General features: G+C 44.8%; 3 protein-coding genes across 3 annotated transcripts; 1 reads left to right on the top strand and 2 right to left on the bottom strand.

Annotated features, from left to right (window-relative positions):
- Positions 1–961: 961 nt before the first annotated feature.
- On the bottom strand, positions 962–5,129 carry LOC103996085 (probable alpha,alpha-trehalose-phosphate synthase [UDP-forming] 7). The gene is made up of 3 exons (XM_009416903.3): positions 2,735–5,129; positions 2,035–2,308; positions 962–1,696 (listed from the first exon to the last, which is right to left on the bottom strand). The coding sequence occupies exons 1-3, from the start codon at positions 4,789–4,791 to the stop codon at positions 1,382–1,384; spliced, it is 2,646 nt and encodes an 881-aa protein (XP_009415178.2). The 5' UTR covers positions 4,792–5,129; the 3' UTR covers positions 962–1,381.
- Positions 5,130–8,898: 3,769 nt separating this feature from the next.
- On the bottom strand, positions 8,899–11,002 carry LOC103996086 (heat stress transcription factor A-4b). Its single transcript, XM_009416904.3, has 2 exons — positions 10,513–11,002; positions 8,899–10,179 (listed from the first exon to the last, which is right to left on the bottom strand). The coding sequence occupies exons 1-2, from the start codon at positions 10,726–10,728 to the stop codon at positions 9,142–9,144; spliced, it is 1,254 nt and encodes a 417-aa protein (XP_009415179.2). The 5' UTR covers positions 10,729–11,002; the 3' UTR covers positions 8,899–9,141.
- Positions 11,003–15,729: 4,727 nt separating this feature from the next.
- Positions 15,730–19,533, top strand: LOC135620017 (protein BZR1 homolog 3-like). Its single transcript, XM_065122589.1, has 2 exons — positions 15,730–16,141; positions 18,455–19,533. The coding sequence occupies exons 1-2, from the start codon at positions 15,926–15,928 to the stop codon at positions 19,250–19,252; spliced, it is 1,014 nt and encodes a 337-aa protein (XP_064978661.1). The 5' UTR covers positions 15,730–15,925; the 3' UTR covers positions 19,253–19,533.
- Positions 19,534–20,169: the final 636 nt, after the last annotated feature.

Genomic DNA, 20,169 nt, shown 5'->3' with positions numbered 1-20,169 from the left:
GACAGAGGGCGTGCCTACGCTAGTGATACAACAGGTCGGGTTCGTTGGCAATCGCATCCACCCGAACCGCTATAACTGGATTCGGGTAAAAAAGTTGGTAATCGGGTCGGATTTCAAATGTTGGAGACCCTACCCGTCGCTATTATGTCGTTAAATAATACTAGGATTGTTATTTTATGGTATCTCGTTGATGTTAGACTTGTTAATTGATTCGGATCCAAGTGAAATTAACGGGTACCGACCCGGTTGTGGGCGGAGAGCGAGTGGGACGACTGTCGCTTTTGATGCGTTGTTACGGAGATTTGGGGATTCCTCGTGTCGTTTTGTCGGTAGCGTGTCGCCATGCGTCGGCCGGCTGTTGTCCCCTGCGTGTTGGTCATGGACATGGATGGAACCAAAACCTGGGAAAGCTCTGGGCCAATGCTTCATCAAGAATCAAGCAGCGGTTCTTTGGATGATCCATCAACCTACGATGATCCCTACATGCAAACAGTAGATTAGTTTCTAGCATTGGGATGAGCAAAATTGATAGGATCGATCTGATCGGTGAAAGGATCAAGTTTGAGTTCAGGTACTCAAACTTGAGATTGCTACATTCGTTCCTCCGCAAGGCCAACCAGTGCCTGCCATCATCACCATTCAAGACGGAGCATATGAGAAGGTTGTCATCTGATCAAACATCAAATTCACAAGCAGAGACACAATTTCATGGCTGTTCTTCACAATCCCCAAAAACTAAGAAATCGCATGGGCATGGCACGAACACAAAAGGGCTGGCATCAGTTCTTCTCAAGTGAGAACAACTCTTGATCATCTCATCCAAGCAGCAGCCTGCTTGGGGAGCTTCCATTTTTCCTTTTAGTTTTCATTCCCTTTCCATTGCTTCACCACAGTAGAGAACATCAATGACAAAGACTCATACATACGCAAATAGCAACTGATGTACATGAATAAGAGAAGATAGAAAAAAAAAATCTATGTTATCAGTAATAGTCACATCGGGTTAACATGTCAAATCATCAGAAAAATTCGGATCTTCTACAGCAAGGGTTCGATGTCAAAAAAATGAGACAAATAGTAAACACCTAACTTCCTAAACAGCTTTCCAATCAATCCAGTAAAAGAACACCCCTGGGGAGTTGAATGGCCTCCCTCGTCACCTTACTTCATGTTTGAATATGCCTTTTTCTCCCAGTAAATCTCTCAAATGGTCGGGGGATTGCCCATCAAGCAGTCTGATCAAATGCAATACGCAATTTGTCCTTGATCAGATCTACCTCAGATTCGATACCAATCAGAAGATTTTACTTTTACCCTGCCGATGGAATATGAGGAAGTCGATCACAAGCACACTTATCATTTGTGAATGGTCATTTTTAATCTAAGTGGACAAGGGTGGTTCAAATCTCTCCTCGAAAGAGGACTCCTCAGAGGCATCTGCAAGTGCTCCAAGCATGTTTCTGACCTCAGCTGTGTCATCCAGATAATACCTGGCCTTGCTCGGTTTCTGTCCGACGGTGCAGCCAAATATTGATGTGTCTGGAGCCACTAGGTTCCTCGTCACTATGCCAGCAATGTCTTCAAACATTTCCTCATCTGACCTATCATCACCGATACACAACACAAAATCCGCTTGTCTTCCATTCTCTGCCATCGCAGAGAGAATCTTCTCAGCCACTAGACCTTTGCTAACTCCCTGTAAAAGCAATTATTGAATAATGAGATACATAAAATTAAACACACTTGCTAACCAGGCAGGGTTTGCAAAATGGTAAATTTGCAGTTTCCCCAGTGCTGGATGTATGTTATACAGAAAATAGTAAGCCAGGCATGATCGGTAGTTTATCCACTACAACCACAGATGACAATAGATATGATTTTGCGACTGTGTGATTGAGAAGCAGTTGCCAGAGAATTCTAAATCCAACTGCCACTCGAGGTGCAAGCTGTTCATCCAAGGTAACATGGCATAGAGAATGATGCATTGTGAGATTGGTGATGATTAGGAAGACGGTACAATTAACAAATGCATACCTGAGGCTTGACTTCAACGATAAACTTCCCACTCTTCACTGAGACCGGTTCATTCGCAAGTACACTTTCTAGATGATCAAGCATTTCCTTTGCCTGAGAAGAACCGAAGCCAGGGTCAGCATCACGATGATGCCAAACTAAAGCACTTTCTTTGGGCTCAATGGAAGATCCATCAGTAGACTCTGTATATAGTTTCATCACTGGCTCCGCAATCTGCATCCACCCGAAATCAGTGCTCTGGCTATAGGTTTCCCATTCTTCATCCTGAGACCACCTGCAAATATTGAGGACCAAACAACAGCATATTATCATCCCCAATTCAATTTTTTCCTTCTTCTACTTATTCAACGGTCCACCTTGAAAGTGTGTGCACCGTGTCAACTTCTGATAATGAGAATAATTTTTAGCTATAACTAATGGCATATCAGCCAAAATTCTTCTCTGTCTTTCTCTTCCATCATCTTTGATGAATTATGATTGATGCTTGCTACCATACATGAGTAAGCAAGCAAAGTTAACCAAATTGCCTCATCTATAATCCAAATAGCTCAAGCAATAAACATTATGAATTAATGACATGACCAAATCCGTTCAATTGTTTATGCTACTGATTCCAAGCATGTCCCCTACATTCAGAGCAAATTTATGCAATTTGTTTTATCTCCATACTACTGAAAATAAACAAGAAAAATAAACATACCTAACAAAGTATCCATGCTCAGCAGCAATTCCAAGCTTCTCGCATGGCAAAAACCAGTCCCCTAAATGATTCCGACCTCTTCCACTAACAATAAAAACTACATTCTTCTTATCTGCACAAAGAGTATTAATTATCCTAATAATTTCTGCAGTGGGCTGCTTGTTAATGGATGCGAGTGGGACCAATGTTCCATCGTAATCCATCAAGATAGCCCTGCTCTTAGCCTTCATGTAAGCCGAAACAATTCCATCAACATGAAGCTTCCGGAAATTAGGTTCGACAGCCACCACCCTGAAACCGAATCCCAGACCAATTCCCCAGCAATTCCTCCTAAAATGGTCCTTGCAAGTCCTCTCCATGTCCTGCTGGAAGCTCTTTGACCAATAAGCAACGTCATGTGTGCTGACGTACCGATAGTGTTTCTCATGCCGCAGCTGTTTCTCCCCATCAGCAAGAGAGATGGCCTCATTCATCGCCTCCCCTGTGGTCTCTATGTTCCATGGATTGATCCTAATCGCACCGCTGAGAGAGGGAGAGCATCCGATGAACTCCGAGACCACCAGCATGCTCTTCTTCTGGCCATCGGCCTCAGAATCTTTGGAATCAGAGATTCCCTGTCTGCAGACGATATACTCATACGGCGTGAGGTTCATCCCATCCCTGACCGCTGTGACAACCACGCACTCTGCAATGGTATAGTAAGCGATCTTCTCCACGGCCGAAATGGTGCGGTCGATGAGAACCACCGGGCTGTAACCCGCATGCCCAAACGCTTTGTTGATCCGCTCGCAGCTCTCCTCTATCTCGTTCTGGATCTCTTTCAGGTCCTTCCCCTGGGCCCTCGCTGGATTGGCGATCTGCACGAGGACCGCCCTCCCCTGCCACTTGGGGTGCAGCTTCAACATATGCTCGAAGGCGAGAAGCTTAAGATTGATCCCCTTGAAGATGTCCATGTCGTCGACGCCGAGGAGCACGGTCTTGCCCTCGAACTGCTGGCGCAGCTCGTTGACCCGCCACTCCTTGTCCGGCAGGCGGAGCACGGACTGGAGCTGGCCCATGTGGATGCCGACAGGCAGGATCTTGATTCCGATGGTTCGGCCGAAGTAGTCGAGGCCGATGTAGCCGCGCTTGGACTGGTACTCGATGCCGAGCATCCGGCTACAGCAGGAGAGGAAGTGGCGGGCGTAATCAAAGGTGTGGAAGCCGATAAGGTCGCAGTTGAGGAGGGCCTTGAGGATCTCCTCGCGGAAAGGGAGGGTGCGGTAGATCTCGGAGGAGGGGAAGGGGACGTGAAGGAAGAAGCCCATACGGAGGCGGTTGAAGCGGCGGCGGAGGAAGGTGGGGAGGGCCATCAGGTGGTAGTCGTGGATCCAGACGTAGTCGTCCTCTGGGTTGATCACCTCGATGACCTTCTGGGAGAAGAGCTTGTTAGCGAGGACGTAGGCCTCCCACAAGGAGCGGTCGTAGCGGCCGCCTGAGCCTCGGGCGGCGCCGGCGCCGCCACTGCTGCCGTGGTCGGAAGTCGAGGAGGCAGAGAAGGGGAGCATGTAGTGGAAGAGGGGCCACAGCCGGCGCTTGCAGAAGCCGTGGTAGAAGCGTTCGTGGAGGTCCGGGGAGAGAAAGGCCGGGACGCACTTGAACCGCTCGAGGAGGGCCTGAGCGACGTCGTCCTGCTCGTGGGGCTCGACGTCAACGTTGAGGGATCCGACGTAGAGGACCTCCATGTCGTCGGGGAGGCCATCCTTGAGCTGCAGGAGCAGCGAGTCCTCATCCCAGGCGAAGGTCCACCCGCGTCCGTCGGGTCGGCGCCGGGCTCTCACCGGCAGCTGGTTGGCCACGATGATGATACGGTCCTGCGCCTGCGACGACTGCACGTCCGACGCCACGCTGTTGGCGCGCTCCTCCTCCTCCTGCAGGTCCGCCAGCGTGCCCGGCACAGTCATCACCCGAGGCATCCGCCGGAGCCCCCGTCCCCCGCCGCCGCCTGCCCCCAGGCTAAGCGCCGCGAAGTTCCCGGAGGCCAGATCGAGCAGGTTGGTATACGATCTGGACATCATCTTGCCTTTACTTTCTTTCTGCTTTTTGGACAACCTCGATCCAATCAGAAAGAAAACCCTAGAAGATGTGGAATAGGATAAGGAGTGATTACGGCAAGGATGGAAAGAAATGAATAAGGCGGGAGGAGAGAGAGATCACTAGATCCGGGGAGCAATCAATGTAGGAAGGAGAAGAAGGGGGCAAAAAGATCTCGAAGCTGTTCTTTTCCTCTCCCTTCGCTCGCTCCGTAGCAGCTTAGCTGTAATAGGCGGTGATACAGGGAGGAAAATAGAAAATAAAGGAAGCATGCAAAGGAAGGAGAGAGGACAGCGGTGGGTGTAGTGGAGGTATATACTTTAGAATTTGGTAATGTAGTAATGGCGTGGGGAGAGGGAGAGGGAAGGAGGTGGATAAGGTCGGCCAGCCGACTCGCCCGCGTCGTGCCAGATGGAGTCGACCCGTCCTCACCCGTCGAGCCCCACCACGTGTTGACCAACAAACCGCGCTCGATCCCACCGCCCCCGCGGGCCCAGCGGGGTCCCGACTCGATTGCATCCATCAATCCAAGTGTTCTATCCGTTAAAAGCACGGCCTCGCCGGCTTCTGATTGGAGAAGCCGCGGTGGACCCCACACTGCCCGCTGCATGCCCTAACCGGGGAGCGGAAGACGGGCCAACGGATCGGGTTCTGTCGGATCCATTTGCCTCTCCCGATTAGAATACTCGATCAAATTTGGACGACCAATCGAGTCAAAATTTGGGAACGGGTTTGAATAACGGGATGGAATTTTTGGACCCCCAACAGTAGTTTTCATTACTGCGGGGAGGTTTTTTCTTTTGATGATTCATCCTTATCTGGTTAACAAGATCAAGACATTTTTCTTCATTCGATTTGAGTAACAACTTCGCGTGATAATAACATCACAAACTCATGAGGAATAAATATGATCATGTCATCGTCGGCATCGGAGTGATGATCCACGTCTCTTAATAGAAAATTAATATATTATCCAATAAATAGATCCATCAACAAATATAATTGATGTAATTATTTTTGTACTCGTTCTCTTTCGAACTAATTAAAAATATAATAATAATAATAATAATAATAATAATAATAATAATAATAATAATAATAATAATAATAATAATAAACGAAGGGACGGAGTGAGTGCCGGCGGGGACCACCGCTTCCACCACCAACGAGACGGCAGTCTCCTCCGCCTCATCTTTGACGGGTAGCCCCTCCAGCCGTGGACCACGTGGCCACGTCACCCGTGACGGTGTCTCGTCCACCTCGTCCCCACCCCCTCGTTCCGGCCGAGTTGAGTCCAACTCGGCGGCCGGCTCCCACCTAATGCCCGACTCGTTCCCTGCCCTACACCCCGGCCCAGCCCGTGGCCACTTAGTACGTTCGGTCATTGGATTTGACTCCGCACACCTCCGTAAGCCGCCTCGTAACAGTAATACCAGTGGATTCGTCTCGGCGTCCGTTGACCAGCTTACGCCGCGTCGGTTTACCCACTAATCCAACGGTGATTAGTATAGCACTCGGGAAACATCAGTGCCTTTTCTGAGATCAGTACCGACCGGTTGACTTTATGGTCGGTTGACTCAGTCGACCCTTCCCATACTCGCAGCTCATGAGATGTTAATCTCGAACCGAATCTTAAATTAATCCACGTTGGATCCGGCAACCTAATCGCTATCAGCGTAGAATTCCATGTAGGTTAGGAAGAAATCTTTTAGTGTGTTAAGACACGAGCAATCCAATTGAGATGCCGGTTGGATCGGATGATGGGGACTGCTTTTGGGTGTGGTGTACTCCGACCTGTGCGTATGCGTCATCTCGACCGGCGACAACCACCTCACAGCGCATACCATCAAACTCGACCGAACTCGATAGACTAAATAATAAGCCGCAATGGCGTCAAGATTTCACAGGCGGAGGACATACCTGCAGGAATCGGTGCGGCTCTCGTTGGCTTATCCGATGGATGGAGACGCCGTTTGGGTATATCCCTTTGATTGGACCTCGATTCGGAGAGTTTGACCCAAACGAACGACTCGATGGACCCTCGCGGCGGCTTCCCCGCACCTACTGATGTCATCTCCGCCGTCCGTATAAAATAGATTAATTAGGTTTTTAGTCCATTCAAGCGGCGTTGAGTCGGGTGATACGATGAATGATTCCATGTGTTATCATCCATCATAGAGATGATTTGGAGTCCAATGGCGTTTGAGGGGAGAGGGATCGGAAGAAGATGATTCCTAAAACGTGTGGGATGGAAGGAGGATATAATAAATTGGCGATAATATTTAGAAATAGAGAGGGAGGTGGATGTCACATCGGTCGGATAAGAAGGAATCGTACTTTTATATGATGTACAACACATGCTGCGTTTGCAGCCTCCACTATTTTGCAGGTAAAAGAAAAGAAGAATACTATTCTAAGCCACGAATCTTAATCGGATTGTAATTATCTTAAGTAGATTGCCAAGCCGTATCTAATATTACTGGACCCGACCTACCTGTAGACGGAGACCATCATCCTATTTCATCTTAATGAATTGTAGTAGTGAAATTGAATTATAGGAGTGATGCATCTATATCTACATAGTCATCGATGGAGGTGGAGATAGTGCTTAGATGGGGTTTCCTACTTACGACTTCTCAGAGGCAATCAAGCAAACACCTTGATGGCGTCCAGAATTTGGGTTCTGAAATCGTGCTTGCTCTCGTGATGTAGACGTGACTGGGGGAGGGCAGGGCAGGGCATCAGTCGGTGTAAGTCTTCAGCCCATCCCCATCCTTCAAAAGGTGGGAAGAAGAAATGAGAGAGGAGTGCATCGCGTTGCTCGGGATAAGAGGTCTGACTCCGACATATTCCAAGGATGCCCTACGGGAACACCGTGAAGGCGAGAGATGGAGGCAGCATCCGCAGGTCTTGTTCACGCATGTGGAGACACTTCGACATGGATGATAACATGATTTCTTTGTGATTCGGACGTCAGGATTGTGATTGCTCTAATGAATGGCATACTATGAGTACTAATAAGCCCAATTTAGCCCAATACTGTGAGAAATGTTGACAGGATTGGCGGATCTGCTGACGGACAGCCCAAGCTTCTTGAGCTATCCATGGATGGATTCTGCTGCCATTTGGTTGCTAGTTTGCTGCGTACTTTTCGTGCATGTCGATTTGAGTATTGCGGAAGCCAATCTGAAGAGTAAAGTTGACTTATTTTGGAATTCAAGTCGACCAAAGTCAACTTGAGAGCTGGTTTTCACTTCCGTCATGGCCATGGCAAGACGAAGAACCCCATGATTGAAAGGCGAAGCAATACCCTGTCACTCTTATCTGTAGGACACTCCTCGCTGAGGCCTCCCGCCGTTGACGTTGCCGTGCGGGTCGTACTCGCAAGCGACGTAGGTGTCGCCGCCTGCTGCAGCAGGTCTTGCCGCAGCCGACGCGCTGCGTCGTCCTCCACACCAGCCGGGTGTAGTGGTAGCACTCGGTGTTGCTTCCGTAGTCGTAGTCGCGCTGCTCCGCTACCCAGGCGGCGACGGCGTCCCCGGTCTTCCAGCTCTTCCCCTGCTCCCCCATAAGATGTTCTCGCCGTAGCTCAAGGTGGAGTGGACCAGCGCGCAGTCCCGCTTCCTCTGGTTGGCGTACCACAGCGCCACGTCCGCCGACTGGGAGAGGAGCTCCGTAGCAGAGGTGGGAGCCCCATGCGTTGCCTCGGAGCGTTGCGGGGATTCAAGATCTCCGCACCGAACCGAAGCGAGCTCGGCGATGGCTGCAAGCATAAGATTGCAGGGCACAGATGCTCCCATGCGCAAGCATGAGGATTTCAACTGTGTCTCTCGCAACCATTGTTGGTCTGCTTACAACAGCAGCAATAAATCATAATATTCCAACTATTTTGGATCGATTAAATCATCCATAAATCTCGTTATTCACACCAACTTAAATTGAGTATCTTTTATTCTATCTCTGTTGCGATTATATCTAATTCTTAAAAAAAAAAATCATAATTTAATGAATCTCTTCCAAAAGCAACACATATACGATCCGAGAGACCACAAAAACATACGATCGAACTGGATGAGACGACCCGGAAAACAGAGGAGCTATGAAGCATCACAAACACAAAGCTGATCTAAACATGTATCAGACCTGTTTACAAGATCGAACACAGTGTGTGTCGAATTGGATCTTCGAACAACATGCATCGGAGAAGTGAGTCGATCCGCTAGATCAGTAAAATCAAGTCAAGAAACTGAGGGGGCATATTAACTTATCATACATGACTACCATGAACTATACTGCACTAGCAAATCAGATATTAACATACCAAACAGAGGCAATCAGGTTTTCCCTACCGCAAGGTGATCGACATTTTTCCTATTCAACCATGTGTTCCCCCACTTGCTTTTCTTTTTGCGTTTGCCATCTGAATATTTTCTTTTGAACTGGACTTTTTGCACATCATCAGAACCTGGCGTCTCTGTAAAGAACTGTTCCCAGAACACATCATTTACTCCTTCAAGCATAGTAGATGCTGTGCCAGTAGTTAGATCTCTTGATGAATCGACACGGGTAGCAGTGGGTTCTGCATTCATATCTATCTCAGAAACCTTGCTACGTGAATCTGTCGGATGAATTGCGACATGACCTGTGCGCTCAGCTGTGTCTAGAGATGTATAGATTTCTCCGGGACAAGGTGAAGAAGGTTGTAGTTTTGCGTCGGTATCCTCCGACGATGCATTCATCTCGGAAAGATATAAATCAAAGGAGGGGCAGGACACGATACTGTCATAGAACATGCCACCACCGGACGCTTGACCGAAACCTCTGAAGAAATTCTCCAATGAATTCAAGGATGATTCCAGCGTCTCAAAAGGCTCCGTGTCAAGTGCTTGCACGGAAGGAATGTCTGGCTGGAAAATTGCAATTTGATTGTCATCGATGTTAGCATCCTCATCGAAGCAATCAAAATGAGGCAACCTCCTCTTCCTTGTGCTGTGAAGATCAAAGTGTTGCACGAGGTTAGATAGTCCCCGAGGTTCCTTTACGATTCGCTTCAAGAAGGCTATCAAACCTCTGAGTCGGTTCCCCAGAGCCTGTAATCTTCCTTCCAAGGACCGCATTTGGTGCTGCACCTGCGTGTGCTGCTTCTGAAGCTCATTCACAAGCACAACCTTTTCTTGCTTAAGCCTCTCGATCTCCTCTTCGAGCTCCTGCTTTTCAGCGTCCGATAATGGCGCTGAAGAGTTGAGTTGGCCGTGCAGCGAATGGCTGTGTACCGGCTTGCGTCTGTGTATGTTGTTCAAGAGGTGCCTTTGTCCCCGTTTGAAACCCTCATTTGCGAACTCCCATTGATCCGGTTCTATCTTCCTGAAACCCTGCAAGGAACAACATGAACGCTTAAGAATTCTTGGAACCGCTTATGGAGAAACAGGTGAAGTTCAAGCCACTGCAAGAAGAAGAATCGAGGAAGGGAAACACGGGAAGAACTCCTCGAAAGTCCATCGAACCTATGGTAAATCAACAGATATGCCGCTTGAATCTTGGAATAGTGCAAAACAGTTCACCAGCTCAATCATTTGATTTCTAACCAAGAATTCAGTGAAGAACAGTAGGTTGTTTAGCAGAAGCAATTAAGACAAACAGGAGGCCCAAAAACTTGTTGATTTCTGTCAGAAAAGGAGACCTTTGAGTGGAATAGCTCTACTTACGTAAGTATTGAGCTGCCTCACGAAGCTGGAGAAGTTGTTGTGCTTGAAGTACCTGGGGAGCAAATCCCTAGCAAACTCCAGCTGGTTCCACACCACGAAGCTCGCGTTGGTGGGGCTCCACGACACAATGGAGTTGGTCGTCGGGTCGTCCACCATCTCGTACGTCTTGGTGAGGAACGGGGGAGGCGAATTGGTACTCGCCAGAGAGCTCTCCATTCCTACGAATCAATCTAACACCGCCGGAGAATTAGGGCAAACCGCATCCGCTCACGGAAGCACCAATCGATCGGGCAGCGAAGGTCTGCGCATCTGACGAAAGAATCGACAGAGACCGCGTCGTGCCAAGATCAGAACACCAAAAGAATAATCTTTTCCCGGCTCTGATCTCCAGGAAGGCGACACCGGCGGGAATACTGCGGAAAGGTCCGGCCTTTACGATGAGGAGGAACACGGAGAAGCAACGAAGAGCAAGATCGCTCTTCCTTCCTTCGCCCTTTTCCTTTGATGGTGGAACCCAATGGATATGCATAATATATAGAGGGCGATTTTTTGGAAAATATTCTTTAATTTTGAATTTTTTTCAGAAAGCGTCTTAATTTTTTAATTATAAAAATAATATTTTTATAAATAATTATTTTACTCTTAGCTCTCGTCCCGTTGGTGAGTTGAAGATAATAATGTCTCTTGTACCATCTTTTTTTCCTTATATAATAGTTAAGATGAAGAAGTGTAACACCACACGGGTTTAGGATTGCAAGCGATAATAAATCGTCGCTCCGATGGATATGAGTGATGATGATAATTTTGGAGTCTCTTCTTCTTCGTATAAAAGTCTAGGTTAAGAGTACAAAGTCATCAGGGTCAACTAATGTCATGACGGGTTTAATAGAGATAGGGCCAAAATGATCTTTTAAAATAATAAGAGGTTCTCTGACCATGACACATGGTTTTTTTTTCAAAAATCATCAAAATTATATATTTTTTTAAAGTATATATATATATATATATATATATATATATATATATATAATCTCTATTATTTTATTATTTTGGAAAAAAAAATCTTTGAGAATTTTCTCTAGCATTTTGGTTTTGAAAAATTTTAATTCTTACATAATATTTTTTTAATAAATAATTATTTTATTCTTGAGCCTCACTATTGCTTTCATCACGTGCTTAAAAGGTCATAGCGATCCACGTCCTCTCTCTAACAAGGATTGACGCATGAGATGAAGGGGGTATCCTTATATAAGATTAGGATTGCGAGCAACGATAAACCCTCGTTCGATAGTTGCTAGCGACGATGACTATTATTACTTCTCCTTATTCCTCACGTGAGGGTCACTGACAAAGCATATAAGGGTACGATCAATAAAGTAGCAGAGACGACGACGACGAGTTAGAGAAATGTAAGAGTAGAATGTTCTTTTTCCGCGTAGTAAAAGATTCTTTGTTGAAATTTTTAAAGTTGAGATGCTCTAGAAAAAAAACATCAAATCAAACTCGAGATTTTATTTTTTCAAGAATTCACCTCTATCTCTATATATAAAACTATATATTTGGGTAAAATTCTTACTCTTATCCATCCTGTCGACTGCTGCGATGGCCATGTCAGGTGATGAGGTGTTACGGTAATCTGTGGCCCTGCGGAGGATATGTCCGAGTATCGGCAAAAGTTGGAAAGAGGAGAAGTTCCAATAACATATAGAATTGATGTGGGGGTGAACTCAATTACCACGAAATAATTGGCCATAATTTTAGAGGATTTAAAGTTGACTTTGGGTGTGTGTCTTTATGGTACTACAAATGGTGAACCGTCACATCCTAATGCATGGGATATATGCTTTTCTTACTTTGGGATCGGCCGGAGTCAACAGTAAAGATCGTAGCATCGATGCTCTTCCACCTCCCCCCCTAACCAAATCTAGATTGCTACTACATTATTCTTCTTCTTCTTTTTCTTTATTATATGTTGGCTTAGAAATCTTTTGCTCTACCCGTATGTCATGTTTATCGCTTCTCTAAATGTATGTTGTTGTTGATGTCGATGTCGATTCTAATCGTATATGGTAAGGAAAATATCTAATCTCGGTTGAAATTCGATGCTTATACGAATATTTCAATCAAATCTCCTATCATATCCAATTTATCTATCTTTTAAGAATCGAATTTGTAATACGGTTGTGGTGTCTTATGATAAAGTGTTTCGACTTCAATAAAATAATAATAATAATAATAATAATAATAATCTATCTATCTATCTACTTATCACTCCATAGCCAAATTCTACATACTAGTCGAAGCTCGGGTGAGAAATGTCATTACGAGGCCATCCGACCGATCTAGAGATGTTGGGGTGGGAGTGGACAAGACCCCCTCGCCGATCACATGTGACCTCTCATTGCCCACTTTAATTTAGGCGACATCATTGGTATGTCGATGTCTCGCTAGTCGTCCCCGAGCTATGGAACCCATCATGGCTTTCTTTTGTGAGAAGTGGGAGTTGGTGATGTGCCTTGTTGGAGTGCACCACACAAAAAGGAAGCATCGCGACCTTTCTCCACTGGCCTTTTGTGTCTCGGGATGTTCAAACAATGCGAAGATAAAAAGGGAGATGACAAGTAGTGATGTGCATGCAACCCTTCCTTTATTTGCTTCTTTCGATTGTTCTTACAGTGATTTAACCATTTTTAACACCAACGTACTATTCTCATGGTTTTTATCTAAAACAAGTAACATCAACTAAATTTTACGCGTAAATGTCACTCTATATCTTCACCTCCTATAATCCATCAAGATGTTGATAATATATCATGAAGAGTATGTTGTAAATTTTGACAGTATATTATAAGAACTTCACTTTGAATTTACTATTTAAGCACACATAAAAGAAGGTATGAAAAATAGGTATAGACCTAATGTTCATTTAATATTTTCGTCGAAAAAAAACAACCAGAAGATATCATACTATGATGATTTAAAATTATGAGTAATTATAAATATATAAAATAAACGTTTGAGTAATGATAATATATCATATATAAAGTTCTCGAATTGAATTTCATTTTCGTTACTTACTATTTGGGTGCGGATAATTTTTTTTTTAAAAAAAATAGGTGTAGACCCAAAATTTATTTAATATTTTTGTTGAAAAAAAAAAAAACAAACACACTGAAGATATCATACATATTATTATGATGATATAAAAATATGAATAATTATAAATATATAAAATAAATATTCAAGTAAGTAATGATCCCTAAATCTTTGTGTAGTTCGTCATTCACGAAAGCGACTAGATAGTTTGTTTGTATATTCAGTATTACCTATACAAAATCAATAAAATTCATGACGAATGAGAAGATAAAATAGAATCTTAGGTCTTCTTCCACCCCTTTTTTTTTTTTTGGTTCTTGGAAGAAGCTTCCTCCTGGATTTAGTTCTGGTTTCTTGGGTGTTTTCCTTTCTTCCTTTCCTCTCTAAGGCTGCGTTGACTTCTTCTCTCCGGACTACGTCATCAGGGTCGTCATGTTCTAGAACTCAGCTATTCTTCCCTCGTCGTTAAGGTCGTCAGTTGAGATCGACTGAGCTTGACGATTAGATGCGACGTAGCAAATTAGAGGCCACCAGGTGACGAAGTTATCATCGGAGGAAGACATCACCATACAGCAATAGATGGGCTGAGTCCATGGTGTTCTAGAACTAAGACTTTTGCTCCTTTTTTTTACTTGATTATGGAGTCGTCGAGGTCAATAAATATAAACGATCAGTTTGAATTGGGCTGGATTGGATTATGCTATTTATGTTAGGCAACATTTTTTGAAGCATGATGGATCGTCGGACATTCAAGCTAAAGTTAGCTTCGCTATCGATTTTCTATTCAATCGAATTGATCTTCTACGATTCGATTTTAATTTTTAATTTTAAAAAATCAAAACCTATAATTTTAATTCCAAACAATAATAAGATTTATGGAGTAGTGGTTAAATTATTATGTTTAAAGCCAATTATTGATTTAGTTTGATTAAAAATTTCATAATTTTATAATTATTTATTTATATTAAAAAAATTAGGTCATTACACTCATTATGGTTATACTTATATTTGTTTTTTTTTTAAATTTAAAAATAAATTTATATATTTATTATATTATATTATGAAATTTAAATTAAAAAGAAAAAAAATATATAATTGCGATGAGGGCTACAATTCTCCACATTTCATTTGCTAATCAATAGAGAGATGCAATCGTGGATTGATTAGTCTCGCAAGCCTCGAGTCTCCTTCAGCTCTTCTCCGCCTATTTTGCAGAGGAAGAAGACACACAACGCTCGTTGACGTGCCACAATAATTGGGAGTCCGCGTGCGGAGGGAAGCCGCGTAACTTTTGTCCTGCAATTGGGCTCTGCATGCACGTGGGGACTCACCGCGGCGTTTCAACTCGCCACGCGCCACCAAAAAGGAGACCATCGAGCCCATGCCGAGTGTAATCGACAGGCTAATATATATATATATATATATATATATATATATATATATATATAATGCGGCAATTTAATATGACGAGAGAGAGAGAGAGAGGAGGGAACGAATGCGTGAGCACCCCGCGAATCATGCCGCGTACTGACACGGACGTGCGTGGTCCCACACACACTTTTCTAATGCAGCCTGATGTCGGCCGCCAGGGTCCCACCCCCCACGTGCGTCGAGTGGGTTTCGCGTAAGGGAACCCTTCGTCACGTGGAATCGGTCCGCTTGCCTCCTCGCTGCTATCTTTTCTAATCTGAAATGCTTTTACCTTTCTGTCCTTGCAAACTCCGAAAATTATCATATTTACTCCTACTACTTATATATGTATATATATATATATATATATATATATATAATTCAGAATAATCATGATTAGTCATGATCGCCGATAAATAAATACACATCAATTAAGATCGCTATTCTGCGTCGAAATCTAATCGCATGTGATGATACATATACACGCTGATCAAGTCAGGAATCGAGTCACCCGATTCGGTGGAGCGCTCATCTTAAAGCACATCCCAAGTGTCACGGCATCGTACGAGACGCCCCACGCTTTCCCTCCCTCGGTTCACGCGCGTCGCGCGCGGTGGCATCGCCGTAGTTATCTCATCTCTCACGGGCGGTTTAGTAAGGCTCCACATCGCCTCCCCTCTAATTTATTCTAGCCTTGTTCCTCAGAGTCCAAGCAACCCCCTCTCTCTCTCTCTCCGATCGCTCTCGGCCAATTCGTTTCCTTCGGGCGATTCTTGCCCTGGAGATCCGGGCAGGTGTACGCGTTCCATTGGAGTGATTTAGTCTCCGGCGTTTTGGTACGGGGGAAGGGATTGATCTGGTGGTGCTGCGGTGGGGAGCAGGGCGAAGGGAAGGGGAGGTGGCGGAGATGACGTCGGGAACGAGGACGCCGACGTGGAGAGAACGGGAGAACAACAAGCGGCGGGAGCGGCGGCGGCGGGCCATCGCCGCGAAGATGTACTCCGGCCTCCGGTTGTACGGCAACTACAAGCTCCCCAAGCACTGCGACAACAACGCCGTCCTCAGGGCCCTCTGCGAGGAGGCCGGATGGACCGTCGAAGAGGACGGCACCACCTACCGCAAGGTATAATCCTCGCCACCGCTATCCTCCTCTCCATCGTTTGGTTCCAAGCCCAGCTACAGCGTCCGGTAGTTCCCGTGGGCCTGTTAGGCGCCAACCGCCGGTTCGGTGGCGCACTGGAGCGACTTGCTCCTGGAGCAGCTAACATGGGCTTTCCATGTGACGTTGCAGGCGGTGGTGTTTCTTTTTGTTCCTTTTCGCAATCGACGGTTGAGATCGATTGAATCGGTCTCGGGACGTGGTCGGCGCACGATTGATCTGAATGCGCCCTCATCTATCGGGCGGCGGATTTTGGGGGGTTGAATAATTTTCGGACGACAATGCCCTCATTCATTAGCTTAAATTCCCCATGCGAGCCTTTTTAATGCATTGGCGCTGAGGGCATAATGGTCCTCTCGGTTCGAAATTTCCCGTCCTGACCTTTATCCGGTTCCGTTCACGCGGCCCGCGTGCGCACGTTATCTGATCTGGCGAAAACGCCCCGCGGCGGTGGCGGAACGGGGTGCGTTTTCCGGCTGGTCAAAGTCAAAGCCTCCATTGGATTCCCCTGCGCCCGCGTTTCTAGGCGCAACAGTCGGGGAAGTGCGCCGAAAGAGAGGTATGCGCGTCGTGGAGGGAACTTTAGGACCTTTGAGATCTGTCTTGCAGCAGGACTCCTTTTTCCCGTCCCACACCCATTCAAACACTAATGGGAAGGACGACGGGTCGTGAGCGCCATTAAGGAAGATGAGAGCTTTTGTTAAGTCATGAGAAGAGGAGACACAGAGACAACGGGAGCTTTCCTTCTCTGTTTAATGAGTTGTGTTGCTTTGAAGAATCGTAGCGTACTGGAACATCGGAAGGACGGGTGGCCGGTGGGTTCAAATGTGGAAGAGCAGGTGGTGCTCACTGTAACTGAGGTCACCACTCTGGTCCACGTAGTTGTCATCTGGGAGAACCTGGCAAACAACTCTTTGTTTTGCCATCAAGTTGGGCGGCCTATATAGGAAACAAAAATTAAGTGCAGCCAGAAAATTCTAAGAACAGATGGATGGATAAGAATTTTCAATTATGTTAGGTGACCAATGATCACAGTTTGTCTAAGAAGAGAGTACTGACATCTGTATGGTGAGATGTCCATTGTTTGTTTAAGCATCAAATATTTAATAGCCGCATGATAAGTTTCTACTCTGCTTAGTCATCTAGTCATTGGAAACATGTATGGACTAATATTTTTCTGTAAGTTGGAAATGACAATGAAGTTTGCTGCATTAATGAGGTAAAACATGGTTAGCATAGTAATGAAAACTCATATTAGGCATGATTTGACATATTTAACTGCAAAGAAAGCTATGAAAGCAAGTGCTGGACTCCTAAGAAAACTAGTTGATTTAAAAGACATCTCGATGGCACTAGACTTCTTTAAGTTGCCATCTAGTCAAGTTCAGTGGCTGTGTCCAAAAATTTCAGGATTGCAACCTTAGAAGAATTCTGACTGGTATTTTGTCCACTAATTGACAAATGAAAGTTGAAGTCTCAGTCAAAGTTGTGTAAATGTCAGAGAATTGTTAAAGAAACTAAAAAAATGTGCTGTGTCACTCTCATCTGCGATCAATGCAATAATACATCCAAGATTATTGCTTCGATCATTTATTTTTTAGTCAGCCTCTGGTTGTTAATAGACTTAAAAGTTTTTTGCTATCTTATTTGTATATGCAGTACATTCAGCCTAATAGGCAGGAGATGGCCCATTTTGGTGGCAATGAATCATGGACGATTTATTAGGAAAACCTAAGTTATCACTTTTTACTATGAAGCAACCATATATTTTTTCCTTAAAGGTATTAGCTAACTTAAATAGGAAATAGTTCAATAGTATATCGTAAGGTTCTGGCTCGAATCCCATCTTCGTCACTTACCCTTTGCCTATATATATATATATATATATATATATATATATCATGGAGCATCCCACGTTTTCTAAAGGATAATTTTGCCCTTGAAAAAAAAATCCTTGATCGATTCGTGCTTTGCTGGCATTGATGCTCACATTCAGGTGTGAATTTAACTGCCTCTGTGGCATGTTCTGATAATTGGGGTTCTCTAGGACAAAAAATTGAAAATTTGAGGTTTCCTTCAGCATATCTCCCATTAAGTGTTACTACTTTATGGTGTAAAATGTGAGCTAGTCCACCAAATAGTTCTTTCCTTGTACTGACTGCCAAAGTATATAACTAGGTTGATGCTTAGATCAACATCCTCTCTCTTAAGTCCTTTTGCAGACAATTCAAATGGCAATTGTACTGAAACATCTGCCTTCCATCTGTGAACGTGCAGGGATGCAAGCCAGCAGAAGGCAGAGATGTTGTTGGACCCTCAGCTTCGCCAAGCCCTCGTTCATCATCCCACCAGCCAAGTCCTTGTATCTCATACAACCCAAGCCCGGCCTCGTCGACCTTGGCAAGTCCTGAGTCCTCGACCTTGGTCACAAACACCAAGAATACAGCTAGCGGCACCGAAGGCAATTCTCTTGTTCCATGGTTAAAGAGCCTCTCACCGGCCTCATCCTCCACCTCTTCCAAAATACCGAACATCCACCATCTCTACATTCATGGAGGATCGATAAGTGCCCCGGTAACGCCTCCACTGAGCTCCCCCACTGCTCGTTCCCCACGTATCAAGACTGTTTGGGATGATCCAAACTTCCAGCCACCTTGGGCTGGCTCCAACCACAATTTCTTCCCTTCTTCCATGCCACCAAGCCCTGGTCGTCAGGTGACTCCTGATGCTGCATGGCTTGCTGGCTTACGGCTTCCATCTGGTGGTCCTTCATCACCCACCTTCAGCCTTGTATCACCAAATCCTTTTGGCTTGTACAAGGAAGCCAGTGGCTCCAGAATGTGGACTACAGGGCAGAGCGGGACATGCTCTCCTGTGCCCGGTGGCCACAGCCATGGTAATGTTCAGATGTCTGATGTTGGTTCAGATGAATTTGCATTTGGCAGCAGCAGTAACCACATTCCTACAACAGTTGGGTTGGTGAAGCCATGGGAGGGGGAGAGGATTCATGAGGAATGTGTATCGGATGAGCTGGAGCTCACTCTTGGAAGTTCAAACACCAGATCTGTTGCCTGATGGATGGCTCAATGAATCACCACCACTCTACTTCCTGTTTTTGTTTTTGTTTTATTAATCTGATCGGGGTTCTTATGTTGGTTCGAGGAGTTAGGTTTTAATTTCTAGTTTTCAGCCTTAAGCCTCTCTTAAGAAACCAGCACATTTGATCTTTCTTTCAAGTTGTGTCTTGGTCATGTTATATAGAGTTTGTGCAGGAAGCAAAAAAAAAGGAAAAAAAGGGCTAAACATATATGTAATAGAACTGATTAGTAAAATGCTCATCATTTGTTTCTTCAAAATGTGTATTAGATGATATATCTCTTGCTTAGTTTGAATCAGTGGTACTGTATTTATAACTTTATATGAGCTTCTGCTGATTATTTTTTGGCTATCTGCAAATGAATACCGGAAATTGTTGAGATGAATGTACCCGGTATTTTCATTATAAAATGAGTTGAAATTATTTAAGATTATATGAATATGTTTTAGGATATATATATATATATATATATAACTATTATAGTTAGAAAATATGAAATAATTATTCTTAGTGGCATATATAGAGAGAAAATTATAAATATAAATATAAGTATTTTTAATTGATTGGCTCTAAATAGTTGGATCCAGTAAAGAAAAAAAGAACTAAATACCTAATGTCGGTAAACTCATGCGTCATGGTCGAGGAGTCGGCACGACTTGGTCCGTAGGTCGATGTCCGAAGTCGTTGACGTTCGAGAGCGTGTTTCTCGATCGATTGGAGGCGATATTGAGGTTGGGGTGGCTGCTGCTCCAATGCGGGGATTGAGCTGGCTCGGGAGTTGTCATATCCCTGCATACAGATTCGGGTCGGGGAATTCCCGACTTGGAACCATCGTAGATCAAGTCAATAGTTTTTCCATTGTTTTTTCCTCCTTTAGCTAGATGTCGGTCAGGGG

Source organism: Musa acuminata, chromosome BXJ2-8, assembly GCF_036884655.1.
Source record: "Musa acuminata AAA Group cultivar baxijiao chromosome BXJ2-8, Cavendish_Baxijiao_AAA, whole genome shotgun sequence".
NCBI lineage: Eukaryota > Viridiplantae > Streptophyta > Magnoliopsida > Zingiberales > Musaceae > Musa > Musa acuminata.
Note: the sequence above shows the minus strand (reverse complement) of the source record. Positions and strands in the feature narration are given on the sequence as shown.

Bases quoted from the DNA above. Each gene is read 5' to 3' on its own strand.
- LOC103996085 (XM_009416903.3), bottom strand. From the start codon at position 4,791: ATGATGTCCAGATCGTATACCAACCTGCTCGATCTGGCCTCCGGGAAC. The intron at 2,309-2,734 runs GTATGTTTATTT...CAATATTTGCAG, and splicing joins GAGCATGGATACTTTGTTAG to GTGGTCTCAGGATGAAGAAT. The intron at 1,697-2,034 runs GTATGCATTTGT...TTGCTTTTACAG, and splicing joins TCGTTGAAGTCAAGCCTCAG to GGAGTTAGCAAAGGTCTAGT.
- LOC103996086 (XM_009416904.3), bottom strand. From the start codon at position 10,728: ATGGAGAGCTCTCTGGCGAGTACCAATTCGCCTCCCCCGTTCCTCACC. The intron at 10,180-10,512 runs GTAAGTAGAGCT...TGTTCCTTGCAG, and splicing joins TGAGGCAGCTCAATACTTAC to GGTTTCAGGAAGATAGAACC.
- LOC135620017 (XM_065122589.1), top strand. From the start codon at position 15,926: ATGACGTCGGGAACGAGGACGCCGACGTGGAGAGAACGGGAGAACAAC. The intron at 16,142-18,454 runs GTATAATCCTCG...GTGAACGTGCAG, and splicing joins ACGGCACCACCTACCGCAAG to GGATGCAAGCCAGCAGAAGG.